The sequence below is a fragment of the Artibeus jamaicensis genome, unplaced genomic scaffold (assembly GCF_021234435.1).
Source record: "Artibeus jamaicensis isolate MK-2021 breed Jamaican fruit bat unplaced genomic scaffold, CSHL_Jam_final contig_490, whole genome shotgun sequence".
In the NCBI taxonomy this organism is placed as follows: domain Eukaryota; kingdom Metazoa; phylum Chordata; class Mammalia; order Chiroptera; family Phyllostomidae; genus Artibeus; species Artibeus jamaicensis.
In genome coordinates, this window is record NW_026521861.1 from 10724785 (window position 1) to 10743824 (window position 19040).

The following is a 19040-nucleotide window of genomic DNA, read 5'->3' on the forward strand; positions in this document are numbered from 1 at the left end:
ATAAAATGGCTTTTTAAATTCAAAACACCAAATATTTTTCCTCAAAGGGACATGTATGATGGAGTCAGAAACAATCTTCCCAGGACGGTATCTGCACACAGACAACGTGTTTTATTGAAGAAGGGAAATGTTATTTGTTTTCTTTTATAAATTATGCATGTTGAACAAGTCATTTATATTGTAGACTCTACTGACTACCAAAAGATCAAACAATCAACCAATTAAGAAAAAAATATCAGTGAAGCTCATTGGATGTACCTTCCAGTACACGCAATTAATCTGTCAATATTATTTACATAGTTGTAAACCATGAGGAAATAATGTTCTCTTTCTTCTCTATGACACCTGTCTAGTGCCAGAAAAGAGACGGGAATAAAAATAAGTTTGTAAAGCATCTCAACCTTTTTACACCATCAAAGTGCAGTTCATTTATAATAAGTGAAATTTGGAAAAAGGTTCACGTTCTCTGGGATATTGCTTTACTTAACAACCTAGATAAGAAACTCTACTCTTCCTGGCTGGTGTAGCTCAGCAGATTGAGCGCAGGCCTGCGAACCAGAGGATCGAGGTTCAATTCCCAGTCAGGGCACATTCCTGGGTTGCAAGCCAGTTCCCTGCAGGCCAGTTCCCAGCAGGGGACGCACTAGAGGCAACCATACATGGATGTTTCTCTCCCTCTCTCCTTCCCCTCTAAAGATAAATAAATAAATAAATAAATATTATTTTTTTAAAAAAAAGAAACTCTACTTTCTAGGAAGACATGCCCTGCTCCTCAGTGAATTGCTCAATATTTTCTAAGACACGTGTTTCAATCTGCTTTGTGCTTATGCAGTGGTGGGTTCAAAGTAGCCAGCTCAGCCCTTGAGACTAGATGAAAATGCTGTGTTCTTAGCAAACCCGCCATCTTGATATAGGTCCTTTACTTCAAAAAAAAAAGAAGAAGAAAGTGCTTGGAGTCTGTTTTCCTAAGTGGTTCAAGTCCAGTCCTGAGTCATTGTTTGCCTGCTACCTGGAAAAATCCACCTTTCATAAATAGGGAGAAGATAAACCACAGCCCAGCCTCTGATGAGATGGCCACAGGCTCTGTCACAGGCTACGGAACTCACCATCGCAAAGGGCTGTCTCTCAGGAAGTCACTATATCACATACCTGGCCATACTGATCCGTATAGTCCTTCATCAATGTGCCCTCAGCTCCAGCGGCTGAACCGGCCCTTCCCTTCATTTCTCTTTGATATTGTTGGTGGTACCTCACCTGTTCGAAGGACAAACCCAGTGAATTTAGCCTCCTAAGGCACAGAGGCCAGAAGTGTAAAACGAAATGGCTTGTGCAATGTTCTTGTTATGTTTGGTTGTTTCTGGGAAAGGTGCTAAGACACAGAAGTGCCAGACACCATCAAGTTGATTGAAACCTATGAAGAAAAGCTACTTCTTGGATCCACAGTGCATGCAAAGGAGACAGGAATTTGGACTTGTCAGGCTCGGGTAACTTCCTGCTTCCTCCCCTAATGGGACAATGTTGCTGGGGACTCTTACATCGCTCGCCAGCTCATTGGCTCTTTTGGCTATCTGATAAGCAGGTGTGATCATAGCAGGAAAACTGCCCTTCCCTCTCTGCTGTTCATAGTCCTCCATGTACAGCACCTGGAAAGTGAAAACAGACTTTGAATCACATGCCACCACCCAACTGTCCACGGGGCAATCTGTGTGAGAAGCCAGGCCGAGGGCTCCTGTGACACCTGCCGTCCCTTGTCACAGTTCCTATGGCCATGGAACTGGCTTACAACTGGACGGACTCTGTGCATAGTTTTTACCTTTTTATTCCCAGTACTGAGCACAGCACCCGGCACATGGAGAAACTCCATGTAGAACTCAAACACATACGTGTGTGGCCCCTGGTGTGGGCCAGGTGTGGGTGTTGGGTGTGGGAATAAGGTTTCTGCTTTTGAGAAGCTGCCAGTCAAGTCTGGGAGACAAAAAAAAAAGGCTTCTTCAAAGCAAATAGAAGCCACTTGTTCAGCTGAGTGTGAATTCATGTTTAAATTTGTCACTCAGAACAATAATAAGCTCTTGATCCTATGCTATGGAGAAACTAGACATGGAAGGCAAGTGGTAGAAAATCTTTTGAGTTATATACTGTCATTCTCAGTGACAAGGAGAGAATTCATCTGAAATCACCTCTTTCAGATTAATCAGATACATGTGATTTGTCACTAATACTATTTGCAAGTTTTCTCTCTAAAGATAAGTTTTCACAAGGCCTGTGTGAGCTAACTTACCTGATCCAACCAAACTTGACCTTAGAAATTCCTTCCCGTTCCCCATGTGGGACTGACATGCCCCCTACATTCTCCCTCCCTCCTTCTCCAAGTAAGGAAGGAATGGGGAATCTTAACTGAGAATCACTGAGCCTTGGCCTCTGTCATTTCTTACATCACTTTGCAGGTGTCCCCCAGCCCTGGCCCGTAGCAGCTCAGGGGTATCCGCCACCGTGGTGAACCTGGAGACGCGCTCATCGTGCCCTCTCTTGTACTCCACCTGATGAGAAGACAGCACAGAGTCAAGGTCATCCTCACCGGCCTTAGTGAAAACCTCTGCTGGGGGCTTTTCTGAAGCTACACCGTTGGGCTGCACACCTGTGGCAAGTCTGTGTGGCTTCTCACACTGATGCCAATGTGAGAATTCCAAGAGAGTGCCAGGCGCCGCTACACATGAACAAACATGAGCTCACATCATCTCTACAACAATCGCGAGAGGCAGGGCTACTACTGACTGTTATTTTCCCTATTGTACATAAAAACGCTGAGGATGAGAGAGGTCAAGTAATTTGCTCATGGTCACAAAGCCAGTGAAAGAGCCAAGATTCAAACCCTAGCATTCTGACTCCAAAATCTGAGGTCTTAACCAACAAGCTATGCTATTCTCCAGGAGGGTCTACCATCCACCAACTGAGAACCTTATTTGATTCAGCCATTGGGTAAGCTACATAGTTGTCTCTCCATTGGATGGATGGGACCCAATCAAGGCACAGAGAATAACCGACAGGGGAAAGATAAGACAGTTTTCTCCATAATGCCACACCAATGGTACCTGCTCCCCCAAAGCACTGGATTTCATCTGAATCCCGGGGGACACTAATAACAAAAATTAGCATGATTAATGGTGAATAAGCACTAGGACACTCACTTGACTAGCCAGCTGGTTAGCTCTCTTGGCCCTTTGATAAGCAGGGGTGATCATGGCTGGGAAGCTCCCTTTGCCCCTCTGTTGCTCATAGTCTTCTGTGTACTCCTGCTGGTAAGAGTCAATGTCAGCATAAGAACCGATATGATTTTGAATGAGAACTAAGAAAACTATAATAGCAAGCAGCATCGGAACCAATGCAACTAAATTTATAAGGCACCTGGAAAATAATTCAGTCGCCTGGAATGAATCCAAATATGTTATTTACATTACACCTTCAAATAACATTCCCCAGGTCAAAAACTCCCCCCCCCCCCGATGTTTCCATCAAATTATGTGGAACCTGACTGTTCCTTTGTCTCAAAGGTGTGTATGGTGTATGATAATGTAGCAATTAGTGTGCAGGAGATTCGTCTGAATCTTGTCCACTAGTGGTACTTCTACAGCATTGGGAGTAAAATGTCTGTTACTTTCTCCTTACTTTTTGAGTATCTCTACTGATCAGTTTTCTTAGTGAGATATGGAAACTTAGTACTCGTGTTGCTATTGTTTTCTTGCTGTTTGCTAAAGGAAAAGCCACTGAAGAGTAACAATATTTTCCAGTGATTTCTTCCAAGGGCGGGTGCCCTGGGTACGTGAGAGGGCAAGAAGGTGTTCCGTGCAAGTTGTAATGGATTCCCACAATCTGGACTACAGTTGCATTTTCTGCATGAACACCTACTACAGTAAGGTCGCTCGTACTGTGCTGGAGGTCCGAAGTCTAAAATGGGCCATCAGGGCTGGTCCCTTCCAGAGGTCCAACTTCCAGAAGCCAGGAATGCTTCCAGCCAAATGCTGCTAGCATTCCTGGGCTTCTGGCTCCAGAGGGATTTGACCTCTGCTTTTGACTCTGAACCTCCAGCTTCCCTCCTTATAAGGACCCCAGTGATTACATTGCAGCCACCATAATAATCCAGGATAATCTTCCTATCTCAAAATTGTTAACTTCCTTATATCTGCAAAGTCCCTTTGGACACAGGAGTAACATATACACAGGTCCCAGGAATTAGGACGTGGGAATCTTTGGGAGAGGAGCCAGTATTCCATCTACCACAACCTACCTTAAACTAAAGGAACATTCAGACTAATGACTAAAGTGATTTTTAAGGCCCTTACCTCACCAAGAGACTTTCGAGCTTCAACCATCCTTACGATTTCTGGGTCGGGCAGAGCTCCAGGACACCAACCATTCCCTTCCCCGTATCCAGTCCAATAGGCTCTCTACAAAGGAAACACACAAATGCACACAAACCCATCTGGTAGGTAAAATCCCCCAACCAACCCCAGCCTCCCAGTGATGCTCACACACATTGTCAATATCAGAGGGAAGTTCTGTAAAAAAACTATAACCTCCTATTGGTGTATGCCAGGTCTCAGCTAAGCAAAGTGTTCATTTCTTTTTCAAACTAAACGATAACCTAATATCCCAAGCAACTGAAGTTTCTGAAATTCATTTATATCACAGAAGAGCGCCAAAGGTAACCGAACAGTTCTTTGCTCATCATTGCACCAAGATTGGGTAGCAGGGAATTACTGTGGACCAGAAATCTGAGATTAAGGAGCATTTTTCAGCCAAGCTTCAAAACCCTACATCCTGTTGTGTGCTTAGCATTGGGCTAAGCAAGTAACATGGATAAAGGAAAAAAGAAAAGAACAGAGAAGACAAAGTTTCTCTTTTAAGATCTTATAACCTACCTAGAGAAATAAAATTAACCCATGAAATCATTACTGATTAGAAAATGTTTCTTGGCTTAAACACACTGCACTGAAGATAAATAAAACGAGAGTTTTGAGGCAGCAGTGTGCATGTGACCTCCCTGCTGTGGACAGGAGGTGGGGTCTGAGCTGGACCTCTGGGGTTGAGGTCAACCAGCAGATGCCAAGGAGACAGGCATATCCATACTCTAGAAGCTCAGTGCCGTGAAGGCAGAGGCTTTCATCTGTTCTGTTACCTAATGTTTTCCAACAGCTTGCCCAATGCCTGACATGTAACAGGCCCGATAAATACTTGTTGAATACATTCCAGAAGTGGTGACCACTATGCATGTAATCATGAAGGCAGTGAGGGGCTTCACATGATAGACCAAGAGCAGACGGGTTCGACTGGAATAGAGGGGAGGAGTGGACAGGCTGGGTCCAGGCAGCCTTGGAAGAACCGAAAGGCAGCTAACTCATGTGTGAAAATATGCCCAACCACATGAGCGATCAGGGGAGTTTAAATTAAAACAACAAGATACGGACTGTCACTTCTATCAGGCGATACCAAGTGTTGGTGTGAGTGGGGGGAGCAGGTCTTCTCCTATTCTGACGCTGCAGTATAGCTTACACAGCCACCTTAGAGAGCAATTTGACAGGGCCCATTAAAATGAAAACGACATGCACCCTTGGACACAGCAGCTTCATTTTTCTCTATTCCGGGCAAACATTCATTTGTGTCCAAAACAGGTCATGCAAAAGGCTGTTCTCTGCAACTTCATAACAGGAAAAAATTGGCAATAACTCTACCCATCAGTAGGAGACCATGATACATTCATTCTTAACAGATGCACCCATGACACACCCATCCATAACAGCTTCATAGGGTGCTGGCATAGACATAGCTTCTTCCAGATACTTGTTGAGTGAAAAATACAAGTTGCAAAACCATGCCTATTGTTTCATGAAAATCAAAGCTATACATTTCAATAGAAATATACATACATCATTTTCAATAAGAAATAATAGCTAATATTTTGGGTGCCTGTCAATGTGGTTTACATTTATATTCTCTTTTAACCTTCACCATAGTTGTGTGAATCAGGAACTGTCTGAGGTTCTCTTAACAGATGAAAAAACCAAAGAAAAGAATGGTTAAATAATTCATTAAAGGGCCCTCAGTAAGTGGCGGCAGCATGCATTCCAAAGTGCTAAAATATATAGATAGCAAAACAGATATTGATTTGTAAATAAATAGAGTGGCGGGACACCTACCAGACTGGTAACAATGAACAGAGTTTGGGTTGTTTTTACAATAATAATTATACAAGTATGATGCACATCGTTAAAACTAAGTGGCTGAGGGATTTTGAAATGGTGAGGCTGTCAGCAGAGAATGACCATAAACTCTCAGGTGGTGAGAAGAGTAAGCCAGGGATGTCCAAGAAGCTGTATGTGACCAACGCCACGTGACAAGCCAGCGAGAGGCAAACCCTGAAGAGGGAAGGCCTCCTCAGGAGGCCCTCAAAGGTCCTGGCAGGAGAGGATGTGAATCAGAGCTAAGAAGGCGAAATGAAGGGGAGAGGGCGGAGCAAAGTGTGAAGAGCAGAAAGGGCAGCCTTGGTTTCCAGGTGTCTGTCCCCAGTGATAGAGACACAATGGTTGGAAGGGAGAAGCCAATGAGCTTGGACTGTGCAGATATAGTTAAGGTAAAGCTAGAACATGTTGACAAGCTCTGTCGCAGACAGTTGGAGTTACAAACTGGATAAAAGAAAGCCAACTGGTTTTGTCTGGAAGTAATAATGAGACCACATTTCAGGTGCACAGGGTGTCATTCTGCTCCCTATTTCCGAACCCACTCATAACTCACCTCATTCACCAATGGCTGCCCATTAGGTACAGTCGCCCCGTCCTTGGATGCCATGTTCCACTGGAAAACTGATTTAAACTGTTTGCCATCGCTTCGCTCATCAACCTGCACCACGAAGATGTTGTCAGTGAAGTTTCCATCAGAAAAGAGACAGGAAATGAATAATCTACAGCTAACTCGGGAGGGTTTTCCTGAGCCTCAACTGCAAAGCATCCTAACTCCACCACAACACACACTGTGCTCTCATCCTCCTCCTGGTTTCTGCTGTTCTGCCAGATGGGCAGCATGTATAGAGCACCTGCTGTATGCAAAGCTCTATTCAGCAGTGCGGTTAAAAACACTTAAAATCTCCATGAGTTTATCTCACAGAATTCAGCTTAAGCTAACCTCAGAAAACACTATAGATATTAAATTAGTGATTCTTAAGTTTAGTCTGTGCAACAATAATCCAGAGAGCTTGTTAAAATGCTGGCTCCCCAAATTCAAGTAGGTGTTCTCTCATGTTTTATGATTTTATCTTTAACACTTTGATCCATAATATACTCCCAGTTAATCACTGTATATTAATATGAGGTAGGTATCAGGGCTTTTTTCCATGCAAATATCCAATCCCTTTTGCACCATTAATTTAAACATTATTCTTGCTACATTGAATTTCAGTGCTACCTTTGTCATAACTCAAGGGACCATATATGAGCAGCTCTATTTCCAGACCTTATATTACATTCAACTGGTCTATGTGTCTATTCTTATGCCAATACCACACTGAGTTGATTACTACTACCTTTGTAATAAGTTTTGAAATCTGGTAACCAAAGTCGTTCAATTTTGTTCTTCATAATTTCTTGGCCTTTCTAGGAATTTTGTATGTTATCAATTTTAAAAGTAGTAATTTCCTCTGAAAAACCCTAGGATTATTACTGGGATTACATTGAATGGGTCAATTTGGGGAGAACCAACACCTCAACAGCATCTTTGTGACCCTAGGATAGAAAAAGATTTCTTAAAGAGAACATGAAAAGGATTAACCATTAAAAAAATGGCAAGGTCTTGGATCTACACCCAGGTGTTATAATTTAAGAGGACTAAAATGGGGCCCCCAAACCTGCAATTTAACAAGCTGAAATCATTAATTTAATGAGTTCAAATCGTCAATCTTATAGATGAGAAAAAAGTCCAGGGAAAAGACTGAAAAAGGGAAATTTTTCAGTGGGTCATCAGACCTGTGTTTGGAACCCAGGAATTCCAGTTCCTCATCAAGGCACCTTCTGTCATTGACGTTCCAGGCTTGATAATGCAGCTCCCATAGGTATACTTTTAAATATATAAACTGAGAGAGCTTTACGTGCTTCTTCCCTCAGATTCTGAGAAGTTGCCACAAACATTACAGAGTAAAGTCAATTCTTCATTGTGGGGAACTTTCCTGTGCATTGAAGGATATTTAGCAGCATGGCTGGTCTCTGGCCTCTAGATGCCAATAGTATTGTACTTCCTACACCCCTCCCAGTTGTGACAATCAAAGAAGACATCAACAAGAGACTTCCAGCCAAGATGGAGGCATAAATAGATAGATGTCTCCATCTTTGCCTCCTTGCACAACCAAAAGAAGGACAACAAATTTAAAAACAAAAAAATAGCCAGAACTGCTGGAAAATTGAACCATATGGAAGTCTGACAACCAAAGAGTTAAAGAAGAAAGATTCACCCAGACCAGTAGGACAGGTGGAGACGAGCAGCCTGGGTGGAAAGGCCCCACGGCAAGGCAGCAGCTGGCAGACCAGGTGAGGCGGGGGCTGGCAAAGCAAGTGGCCCCACATTTGTGTGGGAGGAACAACTGAGGAGCAAGACAGACCACGCAACCCAGGGCTCCAGTGAGGGGAAATAAAGCCTCAAAGCCTCTGACTGAAAAAACCTGTGGAGGGTTGAGGTGGAAGGAGAAACTCCCAGCCTCACAGGAGAGTTTGTTGGAGAGACCACAGGGTCCTAGAAGGTACACAAATCCACCCACCTGGGAATCAGCACCAGAAGGGCCCAATTTGCTTGTGGGTAGTGGGGGAAGGGGCTGAAAGACAGCTGAGAGCCGAGCAAATGACATTGTTCCCTTTCGGACACCACCCTCACACAGAGTGCCACAACCCAGCAATGTGGTTTGCCCCACCCTGGTGAATACCTAAGGCTCTGCCCCTTAGAATATAACAGGTGAACCAAGGCAACAAAAATATCGCCCATATGAAAGAACAGATCAACTCCAAGAATAGAACTAAGCAATGAAGAGATAACCAACCTACAGATGCAGAGTTCAAAACACTGGCAATCAGGATGCTCACAAAAACGGCTGAGTATGGTCGCAAAATAGAGGAAGAAATGAAGGCTATGCAAAGTGAAATAAAGGAAAATACACAGGGAATCAACAGTGAAAGGAAGGAAACTGGGACTCAAATTAATGGTTTGGTGTAGAAGGAAGAAATAAACATTCAACCAGTACAGAATGATTAAACAACAATTCAAAAAAACGAGGAGAGGCTTAAGAACCTCCAGGATAATTTTAAACATTCCAACATCCAAACCATAGGGGTGCCAGAAGGACAAGTGAAAGAGCAAGAAATTGAACACTTATTTGAACAAATAATGGAGAACTTCCCCAATCTGGCAAAAGAAACAGACTTCCAGAAAGTCTAGGAAGCTCAGAGAGTCTCAAAAAAGTTGGACCCTAGGAAGCACACACCAAGGCACATGATAATTATGTTACTCAAGGTTAAAGATAAGGAGAGAATCTTAAAAGCAGCAAGAGGAAAGGACAGAGTTACCTCTGAAGGAGTTCCCAGGAGACTATCAGCTCATTTCTCAAAAGTAACCTTACAGGCAAGAAGGGACTGGAAAGAAGTATTCAAAGTCATGAAAGGCAAGGACCTACATCCAAGATTACTCTATATAATAAAGTTATCATTTAGAATGGAAGGGCAGATATAGTGCTTCCCAAATAAGGTCAAATTAAAGAAGTTCATCATCACCAAACCCTTATTATATGAAATGTTAAAGGGACTTATCTAAGGAAAAGAAGATGATGAAAAATATGAACAGTAAAATGATAACAAACTCACAACTATCAACAACTGAACCTAAAAAAAAGCAAAGTAAGTAAACAACTATAACAGGAGCTAGAATCACAGAAATGGAGATCACATGGAGGGTTATCAGTGAAGAGGGGGAGAATGGGAGAAAAGGTACAGGGAATGAGTAGCATAAATGGTAGGTACAAAATAGATGGGGGAATGTTAAGAATAGTGTAGGAAATGGAGAAGCCAAAGAACTTAGATGTACAATACATGGACATGAACTAAAATGTTGGGGGGATGCTGGAGGGTGGAGGGGTGCAGTGCAGAGTGAGGATAAAGGGGAGAAAAAATGGGACAACTATAATAGCATAGTCAGTAAAATATATGTTTAAAAAAAAGACATCATCAAATGTCCCCTGGAGTTTAGGTAAAATTGCCCTCTTTGAGAGCCCCTAACTTAAGGCATCAGAACCATGTGAGCAAAAGAGAGAGGAAGCCATGTCTGCGGTCCCCCTCACACAGCACGAATCCAGCATGAGATCTGTAATTTCTCCGAGGAAGTAGGAAGAAGTGGGGAAAGCCTTACATATTCCTAATGAGGTAAGGAACATTTAAGGGCTGCTGTTTGTTCTCTGGATGGAAAATCCTAGACAGTTTATTCTTCTAAACATTTCATTCACATCTACCTACCAAACAGGACATTTTGTCTTAATAAATACTTCTTTATTTTTTAAGAGCGACATTTACAAAATCGAAAAATGCCAATCTGCCTTCAGCTAGCTCAATATCTTTACCCTGGTTGTCTCCTTCATCACCTTCACTGAAGCATCCCATTCTTTCCCTTTTTCAAATGTTTCACTTGCACAGTGAGTTTGAACTCACTTGCACAGTGAGTCTGAATTAAGTATGATATCATGCTATACAATACCATAGATCTTTCTGTAGAGAGCATAACATATACAAAGAGCAGTCTGATGTATAAGCACGTCTCCTGCATTTCATCTGTCAAGCTCTGGCCACACAACTACAGAAACACCGGCACGTTTGCACACGCACACAGGCACTTGCCTTCTGGACAGTTTGCCATCCCCTAGGTACGTGAGAGCAGGCCAGGGGAGAAGGTCAGGGCGTGGGTTCCAGAGTCAGAGAGATCTGGATTCACACCCACTCAACCAGTTGGGTAAAAATGGGCAAGTACTCAGTCCCCCTGAGCCTCAGCCTGCCCAACTCCAACATGATACTACCACAGAGGTTTCTTGTGAAGAATAAATGAGGTAGCACAGATAAAGAACCTTAGCAGAGTGTTTGGCACTCAATTTACACATGAGCTAAATTCAGTATTAGACCTTAAGAGATGAAAAAAATACTAAAAGAATTAGCCTTCTCAGTCATCTAAGACTGCTTGTGAATTCTGAAGGCAGGCGAATCCTTAGAAATCAATGATATCCGAACCACAATGGGAGTCTCTGTTTCCTCATCAGGAGAATGAGATAATAATAGCATTTACTTAATTGGACACAACGTGCATTAAACAAATCATGCAAAAAATGCACAGTAAATGTTACATAAACTTGTTCAAAAATAATAAACCACAATTAGTGCAAAGTACTTAGCAAAACAAGTAATCTGGACGGGGCGCGTACAGAGCCACACGGTAAGGTTACACTTGTCTAACACATGTTTGCTGGAGGAGGAGTGCGGCCTGGTGCACAGGAGAGCCAGCAGGAGGCCAGGTGATGTTAGGCAGGCAGATTACCAGAGAGCCTTCCTCCCCTGTGTAATCTCCTAATTTTAGAATGCCACTAGCTCCCTCCCACAGAACTTCTCCAGGGGCATGGGCAAGACAAGTTACACAATTCATCGTTTTAATAAATGCTGTGTTCAATCAACAGCTAGTTATTTGACAAAACTCCACTGTTGGATTTTGAAGAGGCTCGTTTATTACCCTGGCCTCCTTGTTTATCCAAATATCCATTCCAAATCAAACTACCTTTCACCTCCTGCTACCCCAAGGGGTAAGAGAGGCCGTAAATAATCTTAAGCATTACTGAATTTGGAGAGATTTAAAAGTGTTGAAATAGAGGTTTTTTAATTTGCCCATACCGAAACAATTATGCAGGAAAGAAAGGAAAGACTCTTTGGCATTTTCTAAGTAAATAAACTTTGTTTTATGTATTAGGTGCCTAGTGTACACAGGGCCTATGGTATAAACTATCACCACGTGTCCAGAGCTGGCAGGTCCACAGACATTACTCTGGGTACAAGAACCTCAGGTAGTCGTTCTCCTGGGTGTTGGCCCCTACCCTGTGGTAGGGCCAGATGCAGTATTTATTACTTAAACGCACTTTGCATGTGTGTATGTGAAGACAACGAGCGGGGTCACATACAGACACGCACTTAAAAACTTAATAGGTGCCTGAGCTAAGAAACTTTCCCTAAAGCCTGCCCTGAAATTCAAAATTAAGTACTTACCCCATGGATGTCTCCTGGAGACTTCCTGATGTTTAGATTTAACGGAGTCTGATAGACACTTGTGAAGGTGTTGTTCTTGGGGTTATGGCTACAAAAAACAGGTGTAAACCAAAATTAGAAATGTACTTTATCCCAGATGCTCGAGTGACTTATCTGAAATGTACAGTTATTTTTAATCAATAAATATAAAACAATAGTTAAGCTAATGATTTTCCAGACAATAAGTCTTCAAAAAGAATCAAATAAACTCAATATATATAAAGACCAAATTTAACTGGAAACAATCACTTAAAAACATTCTGAATATAAAAGGATGCTGAAATTATTTAAAATAAAAAAATGTTAACTCTATGCATATAGTCAGGGCAATTATATGGCTCTGCACACTATTTAATAATTTGGTATGGAGTTATAAAGCATAGATTTGATCTTTTACTTGTAAGAAGAAATTTGCAACTGGCAACTTTTTATTCATTGCGTAAACTCCTGCCTTAGGTCTCAGCAAGGACTGTAGGTAAAAACTTTGGAGAAGACATTTCTTGGATTGACCCCTAGAGTGCATGATTTGACTCTCCGATTGGCTACTTGTTAAACAAATTTAGAAAGCTCAAGTGGGGGTCGGGAGGGCCAGCCAATACTTACGCATGACAGTATGGCTTTTTCTGGTGACTCACAAAGTTATTAACCGACAGCATCATCTTGCACACTTCACAGTGAAAGCACGCTTTATGCCATATCTAGAAATCGTATAGAAAAGATTTACCAAATATATCTTCAGACTCGGGATTTGTCTCTATTTCAGGGTGAAAAATTAGCTTTAGTCATACCATGGTGATTTAAAAACACGCAGCTACAATATGTTAAATAAACGAGTAGTATAGAAGACATATCTAGAAACTGGTAGAACTGAAAAAATGTGAGAAATTCACCTTTGGTGGGTGGTTCAAAATGACCCACATGCCCATGTGTGAGAAGACACATTTTCCACGTTTGTTATTATTCCCAAAGGCCAAGAAACGTCCACTGACCTGATCCAGACAGCTGATCCTCTCAGCAGGATACACCCCAAACCCACACCTGGAACAGGCCTGCGCGTTCATCCTGACCTCCGAGGGGAGAAGGCAGAGATAGGCACCGGGCAAGGAATTCAAGGAGCAGCCCCAGCCTAGTTTTTCAAGTCTCCAAAAATCCCAACCACTATGAAATTCTGGGGGCACCTGGATCGTTCAGAGTCCCACTTCCACTTTCCTTTGCTGACCTTCTAGTTGGAAGTCGGCAGCTGGATGGTTTTTAAAGCTGCCACTTACTCAAGGGGCTATTTTGGCGACTCACTCGGCACGCATGCGCCTGGAGAATGAGGTGGAGGTATTTCTAGCTGACGTGCTTCTGTAAATAGAAAAGTGAACTCACAGTAGCATCATGTTTATGTGGATGACCGAATCCTGGTGTATGATCGGGCAGCGTGGAGTAGTTTCATACGAACTGTGATCATAACCCCAGAAAAGAACCCTGAAGAAAACAGCACCCCCTCACACAGCGATCAAATTAGAAAGGCTCGCTCTGCAAGCTGGATGACTAACACAGAAAGGCCAGCTCCCGGAAATAGGAAAACTAAAGCAGGACTGATTCACTCGGTGGGAAGGGTAAAATACCATACTTGAATCCTAGCTTTATGAAATAAAAAATATTGACAATTGAAAATTGAGTAAGATATTAATTTCTGTGTAGCTTCAGCTAGTATACAAAAAATAAGAACCAATGAGAAACCTCGGGGTTTGGGCCTCTGGATGTTCGTGTTCCAAAATAGGCCTGTGGATTTCCTCGCCTCCCAGCGCTGAAGCGGGGCAACTTGAAGACTCGCCTCCTCTTTCTGGTTTTGTGAAACCCTTCATTGCCTTTCGCAACTACCTAAATATTTCCTTAAATCAGACTTTCTGGAAACAGTTTCCGATAGATGGTGCCTCACCTGCTCCTGCCCCTCAGCTCACAACCTGCCGTAACTCTCATCATTTTAGGATCTTCACGGAAGTTACACGAACTGACCTCTTGAAGACGGAGCCTCCACTTTTTAAAGTTATCTATCTCCTTCCATCGGAACAGGGCCCTTCAACCTTGGTGTGGCCGCTCATCCCCAGGACTGACATGGAAAAGGTGCTCAATAACTATTCTTTGAATCAATGACACAAATTTAATATTCACACCCAAATGCTTACAGGGGCCAGAGGTGAAGTCATAGGTTATGGTAGGAACCTTCCCAAATGGAAGGACACACACCCCAGCCAGTTTGTCACGAGTACCCCCAGCCTTGCCAATATTCCAGTTTTTCCAGAGAAGCCCAGTATCTGCATTTACACAGGCAATTCCCTGTCTTGTAAAACACTGGGAGCAAAACAATGCAACAGGGCCCTGGGCAGGATTTGGTTGGCAGTCTACCCATTAGTGACCCTTGGACTAAGTACTCTGAGAAAACTATTATGTTGCAAAGTCTGCAGGAGGGGAGAAGTCAGAGAAGTCAGGGGTGTTTTTGTGTTGGGAGAGCCAATGGGAGGAGGAGGCTGCAAAGCAAGGGAAGAGGAGTAGCTTCACAAGCACTACGGAGAGGGTGGGTGCAGCCGGAAGCTCCCCATAGCAGATCCTGGGGCTCAGCACCTGAAGGGGAGGGGACTGTCCTCAGGGACTCCAGGCTCAGGAAGACTCTCACACTGAAACATAATACACACAGGGCAGCCTGGGTGGAAGGAACGGCAAAGACAAAAATAGAAGACCTGAAGTTTCCCCGAATAGTCCCCTCTGCTGAATTTCTCAAGCCTTACCTAGGAAGAGGGCTGGAAGCCCCAGTAATCACTGAGAAAGAATTCCATCGCAATCGGGGGTGGGGGGTGAGTGCAGGGGCGACAGGGAACCACCATCAGAGTTCAACTGAAGAAAAAGCTACTTCTTCTCTGCCTGAGGTGGTGGTTGATGGCACCCATAGCAGCTACGTGTCCTCGGTCAGCCTTGTGAAAACAAGACTTGCCCAAAACGATTCCTGGCTGGTGTAGCTCAACAGATTGAGTGCTGGCTGTGAACCAAAGGGTCACAGGTTCAATCCCCAGTCAGGGCACATGCCTGGGTTGTGGGCCAGGTCTCCAGTAGAGGACATGCAAGAGGCAACCACACGCTGATGTTTCTCTTCCTTTCTCCTTCCCTTCCCCTCTCTCTAAAAATAAATAAATAACATCTTTAAAAAATAAATAATTTGCACAAGACTTAAAAAAAGAAAACAAGGACTTGCCAAAATGAAAGATGTGAACTTTGACTTACACCGTCACTTACATTTTTAAAAGGCACCGATTAGATGTCAGGGTTTGTGAGGACAAACAACCCCAACGATCTGTGGATGGGGCGGTTTAAGGAACTAAAGTGAACATGCATTGCCGGGTAAGGTGCACAGAGCCCTCACCTGCCTGTCATCAGACAAGGTCTGCCTGGCGTCCATCCCTCCCTCTCACATCCCGACCAGCCCCTCCTGTCCCAGTGATGACCTCTGGCCAAGGAAGCCTTAGCCAAGGAGGTCCTCTGGCCATCAGGATTGGTTCAGACATCATCTGTCTTAGCCTGGGCTCCCCAGAAACAGAACCTGAGGCAAAGGCTTACGTGCAAGGACTTTATTCGGAAGTGCACCAGGGAACCGGGGCCGGGGGCAGGAATGGAGCAAGGAGAGTAGATAGCAGGGTTCCTTCTCAAAGTAGCCACCACTGGACATGAGGTGCATTGCATCGCTTGATCTCCGTCTTCCAAAAGGCCATCTGAACAGCTACAGCTCAGGAACATCTGCCAGAGGAAGGAAGCTGGCCTCCTCTGCTGGCCTCTGTCTCCCATTGGTGAAAGTTTTGCCCCCTTGGGGTGTTCACTCCCCTACACAGCCATGCCATCCACGTATGTGTTCACCGAGTCCCAAAGCATCTCATGCCTCCATAGCAACAGGGAAAATGCAAGGGCAGGAGAAGGCCAAAGGCACTGTTGGCTGTGCCCACGTGGGCATGGCCAGAGCCCATGCAGAGCTAGGTACCACTGCCGAGGCCACACGCAAGGTCCAGAGAGACCTGCCCAGGGGCACCCGTGAGGCCAGCCCTTGGGCAGCCATCCGAATAGTAAATGTGGGATTTTTTTCCCCAGTGTGAAGAGGAAGACTCAAACTCTCCTCATGTGCGTATGGAAAGGAAGCGCAGAACAACAGCACGGGTCCAGGCTGGAGAGACACAGGAACTGCAGTTGGAAGAGCCTATCACTTAGACCCTAAGTGTCAGTATAATTATTGAACAGGAAAAAGTTCAAAGTTATTCCTTCCATACACGCCCAATTTTATCTGTTAACGCTACATTTTATTTGCTGATAACCCAGCCTGACAATGGCAACTTTGTGGCTCCCCACACCAGCCCACAGTGAAAAACTAAAAGAAGAGTTATCCTTCAAACCATCTTTCTTTCTGAGCCAGCAATATTCAAGTGTTCGACACATGTAAATATTGGCATGATATAATTTATGATAAAGCCTTATGGATGGAAAATTCATTACATTTCCAGACAACGTGATCACGCTTCTGCCACTCGCAAGCTTGTGATGTGGGCAACTCCTCCGAGCCTTAGAAGTCCCATGTAAGATGAGCGGAGAGATTACCTGCTGAGGCCCCTTCCGCACCTAGCGTGGTCGTACTCAATTTCAGGAATACTCTGCAAAACGTTACACGTGTAAATTATACACGAATTAGAGAGCAACTTATTTGCTTTACCATTAGGATTTTCCATTTCTCAAACAGTTCATAATTGAATTCCCTGAAGAAGGAATTTACCCCCAACATTTCAGGTTCATGGGTATTAACGAGTCAGTCCTACATGCTACCTCGGTCTGTTTGGGCAGCTATAACGAAATACCACAGACTGGGAAGGTTCTAACAACAGAAATTCTCATAGTCCTGGGGGCTAGACGTCCAAGATCAAGGTACGAGCATGACCCAGTTCCAGTGAAGGCCCTCTTCCCAGTTGCGGAGGACATCTTTCCTCTGTCTTCACAGGGTGGAAGGAGCCAGGAAGCCCTGTCTAGCCTTGTTTATAAGGGCACTAGTCCCATTTGCCAGGGCTTCACACTCATAAATAAGCACCTCCCACAGGCCCCACCTCCTAGCATCATCCCACTGCATGTTAATTTCAAGGATGAAGTGGGTGAATACAAACAGCCTCCAGAACAGCCATGTTGGGAAACAGCGTAACTGCCTCTTAAAAACACATTCAGAAATTCAGGGTTTTCACATAAGTTGATAAATTATAGTCATTCCTTTACACTTGCCTGGCACCAGTCTTTCTTAAACCAACGAAGTGTCCTTACCTGGTGAGATTTTAGAGACAATGCGAGTCTCAGGCCCAGAGGAAAGCAAGCAAACCATAAGACCAGGTGAGGTTCTTGCCTGATGTCACACCGTGAAGTTTCACTCCCTTCACTCCAGGTGTTAACAGTTCTTTACGAGCAAATATCTGTGTTATAAATACGACTATTACCTTCTCAAATGTGTACACCTCAGTGTGACTGAGTTAACTAGCTGCTCCCCCTAAGGAGTCCTGGAGAGAAAGGCACTGGAGGTCTTTGTTGGAGGCCAAAAGGTGAAGAAAGACATGTGTGAGTGTGTGAGTGTGTGAGTGTGTGTGTGTGTGTGTGTGTGTGTGTGTGTGTGTGTGTTGGCGTGAAGTGGGGGGTGGCTTGGGGGTAGGAGTGAAGTGGAATCTGTGAAAGTACAGAGTCTCCCATTTTAAACTAACTCACAGTTACAAACCCAGTGGCTGACACCTGGGGGCGCTCATTAATATTTTGGGGACGATTTGGGCGCTACATCAGGACACGTGGGCTGTGATTTGTGATGGAAACTTGCTCAAAGCTGTTAGAATCCTACCGCCCACTTGCGAAGATAGCCGCTCCCCAGCGTGGGAACAAGTTCTGGAAGGCCAGAAGGCCACAGCGCATCCCACAGTAGTCTGCGGGACTCCACCTTGGAAGAAGATAATTTATGCAGATGTGCGTGCCCGCCCAAGACTGGGATGAAGGGTCGTCTGGGAAAGAGCTGTAAGGGTGTGGGAACTGGGCCCTTGAATCGGTGCTGAGGCCCAAGTCGAGGTGTAGACGGGGTGGGGGTGGGGGGCAGCACCGGAAAGGGAGCGCAGGGGAGGGGTGGGCTCTGAGGAGCACCTCCCCCCCACCCCCACCCCCACCCGCATCTATCAGCGACAGGAGGCCTGGAGGCTCTACCCTTTGCTGCGTGACTGAGGACGCTGTGTTGGAGCTGCCAAAGCTGCAGAACGCGCCTTCTTCTCCTCTCGGCTGTAAGCTGGGCGGTCGGATCTCATAGATCTCTGCAAACTTCACCTACACGCTCTCCCGTACGCGCGGCCTCTCTGCGGAGGGAGCTCTCTGGGGTCTATCTGCGCAGTGGACCGGGCCATTTTGCGGGCAAGCAACTTTGCAAGGGCGTGTTCTCTCTGGACTATGCCCGCGACTAACTTTGTGGAACGCGCGACCCATTTTGCATTGGGTGCCCGGGTTCCTGGCCCCGAGACAATGCGCACGACAGTTGCTCACAGTCAGCTGCAGGGCGCTGTCTTCCGCGACGGTGCGCATCGCCCCTTTGGGAAGTGCATAGTCCCGAGCCCGAACACTGGCCCCCAGAACTGTCGCGGGCGACTCCTCCCACTCCAGCGT

General features: G+C 44.7%; 1 protein-coding gene across 7 annotated transcripts in view; it reads right to left on the reverse strand.

Annotated features, from left to right (window-relative positions):
* NRAP (nebulin related anchoring protein) overlaps positions 1–13624 on the reverse strand; it is a 66623-nt gene extending 52999 nt beyond the window's left edge. For 4 of the 7 annotated variants that reach the window (XM_053668456.1, XM_053668457.1, XM_053668458.1 and 1 more), the window contains exons 1-9: positions 13343–13624; positions 12957–13051; positions 12315–12402; positions 6787–6891; positions 4338–4442; positions 3186–3293; positions 2433–2537; positions 1536–1643; positions 1150–1254 (exon numbers count right to left, since the gene is read on the reverse strand). In XM_053668456.1, coding sequence (XP_053524431.1) covers positions 1150–1254; positions 1536–1643; positions 2433–2537; positions 3186–3293; positions 4338–4442; positions 6787–6891; positions 12315–12402; positions 12957–13051; positions 13343–13414 — 891 coding nt within the window. In that variant the 5' untranslated portion in view covers positions 13415–13624. The remainder of the gene's footprint in view (positions 1–1149; positions 1255–1535; positions 1644–2432; positions 2538–3185; positions 3294–4337; positions 4443–6786; positions 6892–12314; positions 12403–12956; positions 13052–13342) is intronic. The other 3 variants (XM_053668460.1, XM_037132854.2, XM_053668455.1) reach the window with 1 other exon arrangement.
* Positions 13625–19040: the final 5416 nt, after the last annotated feature.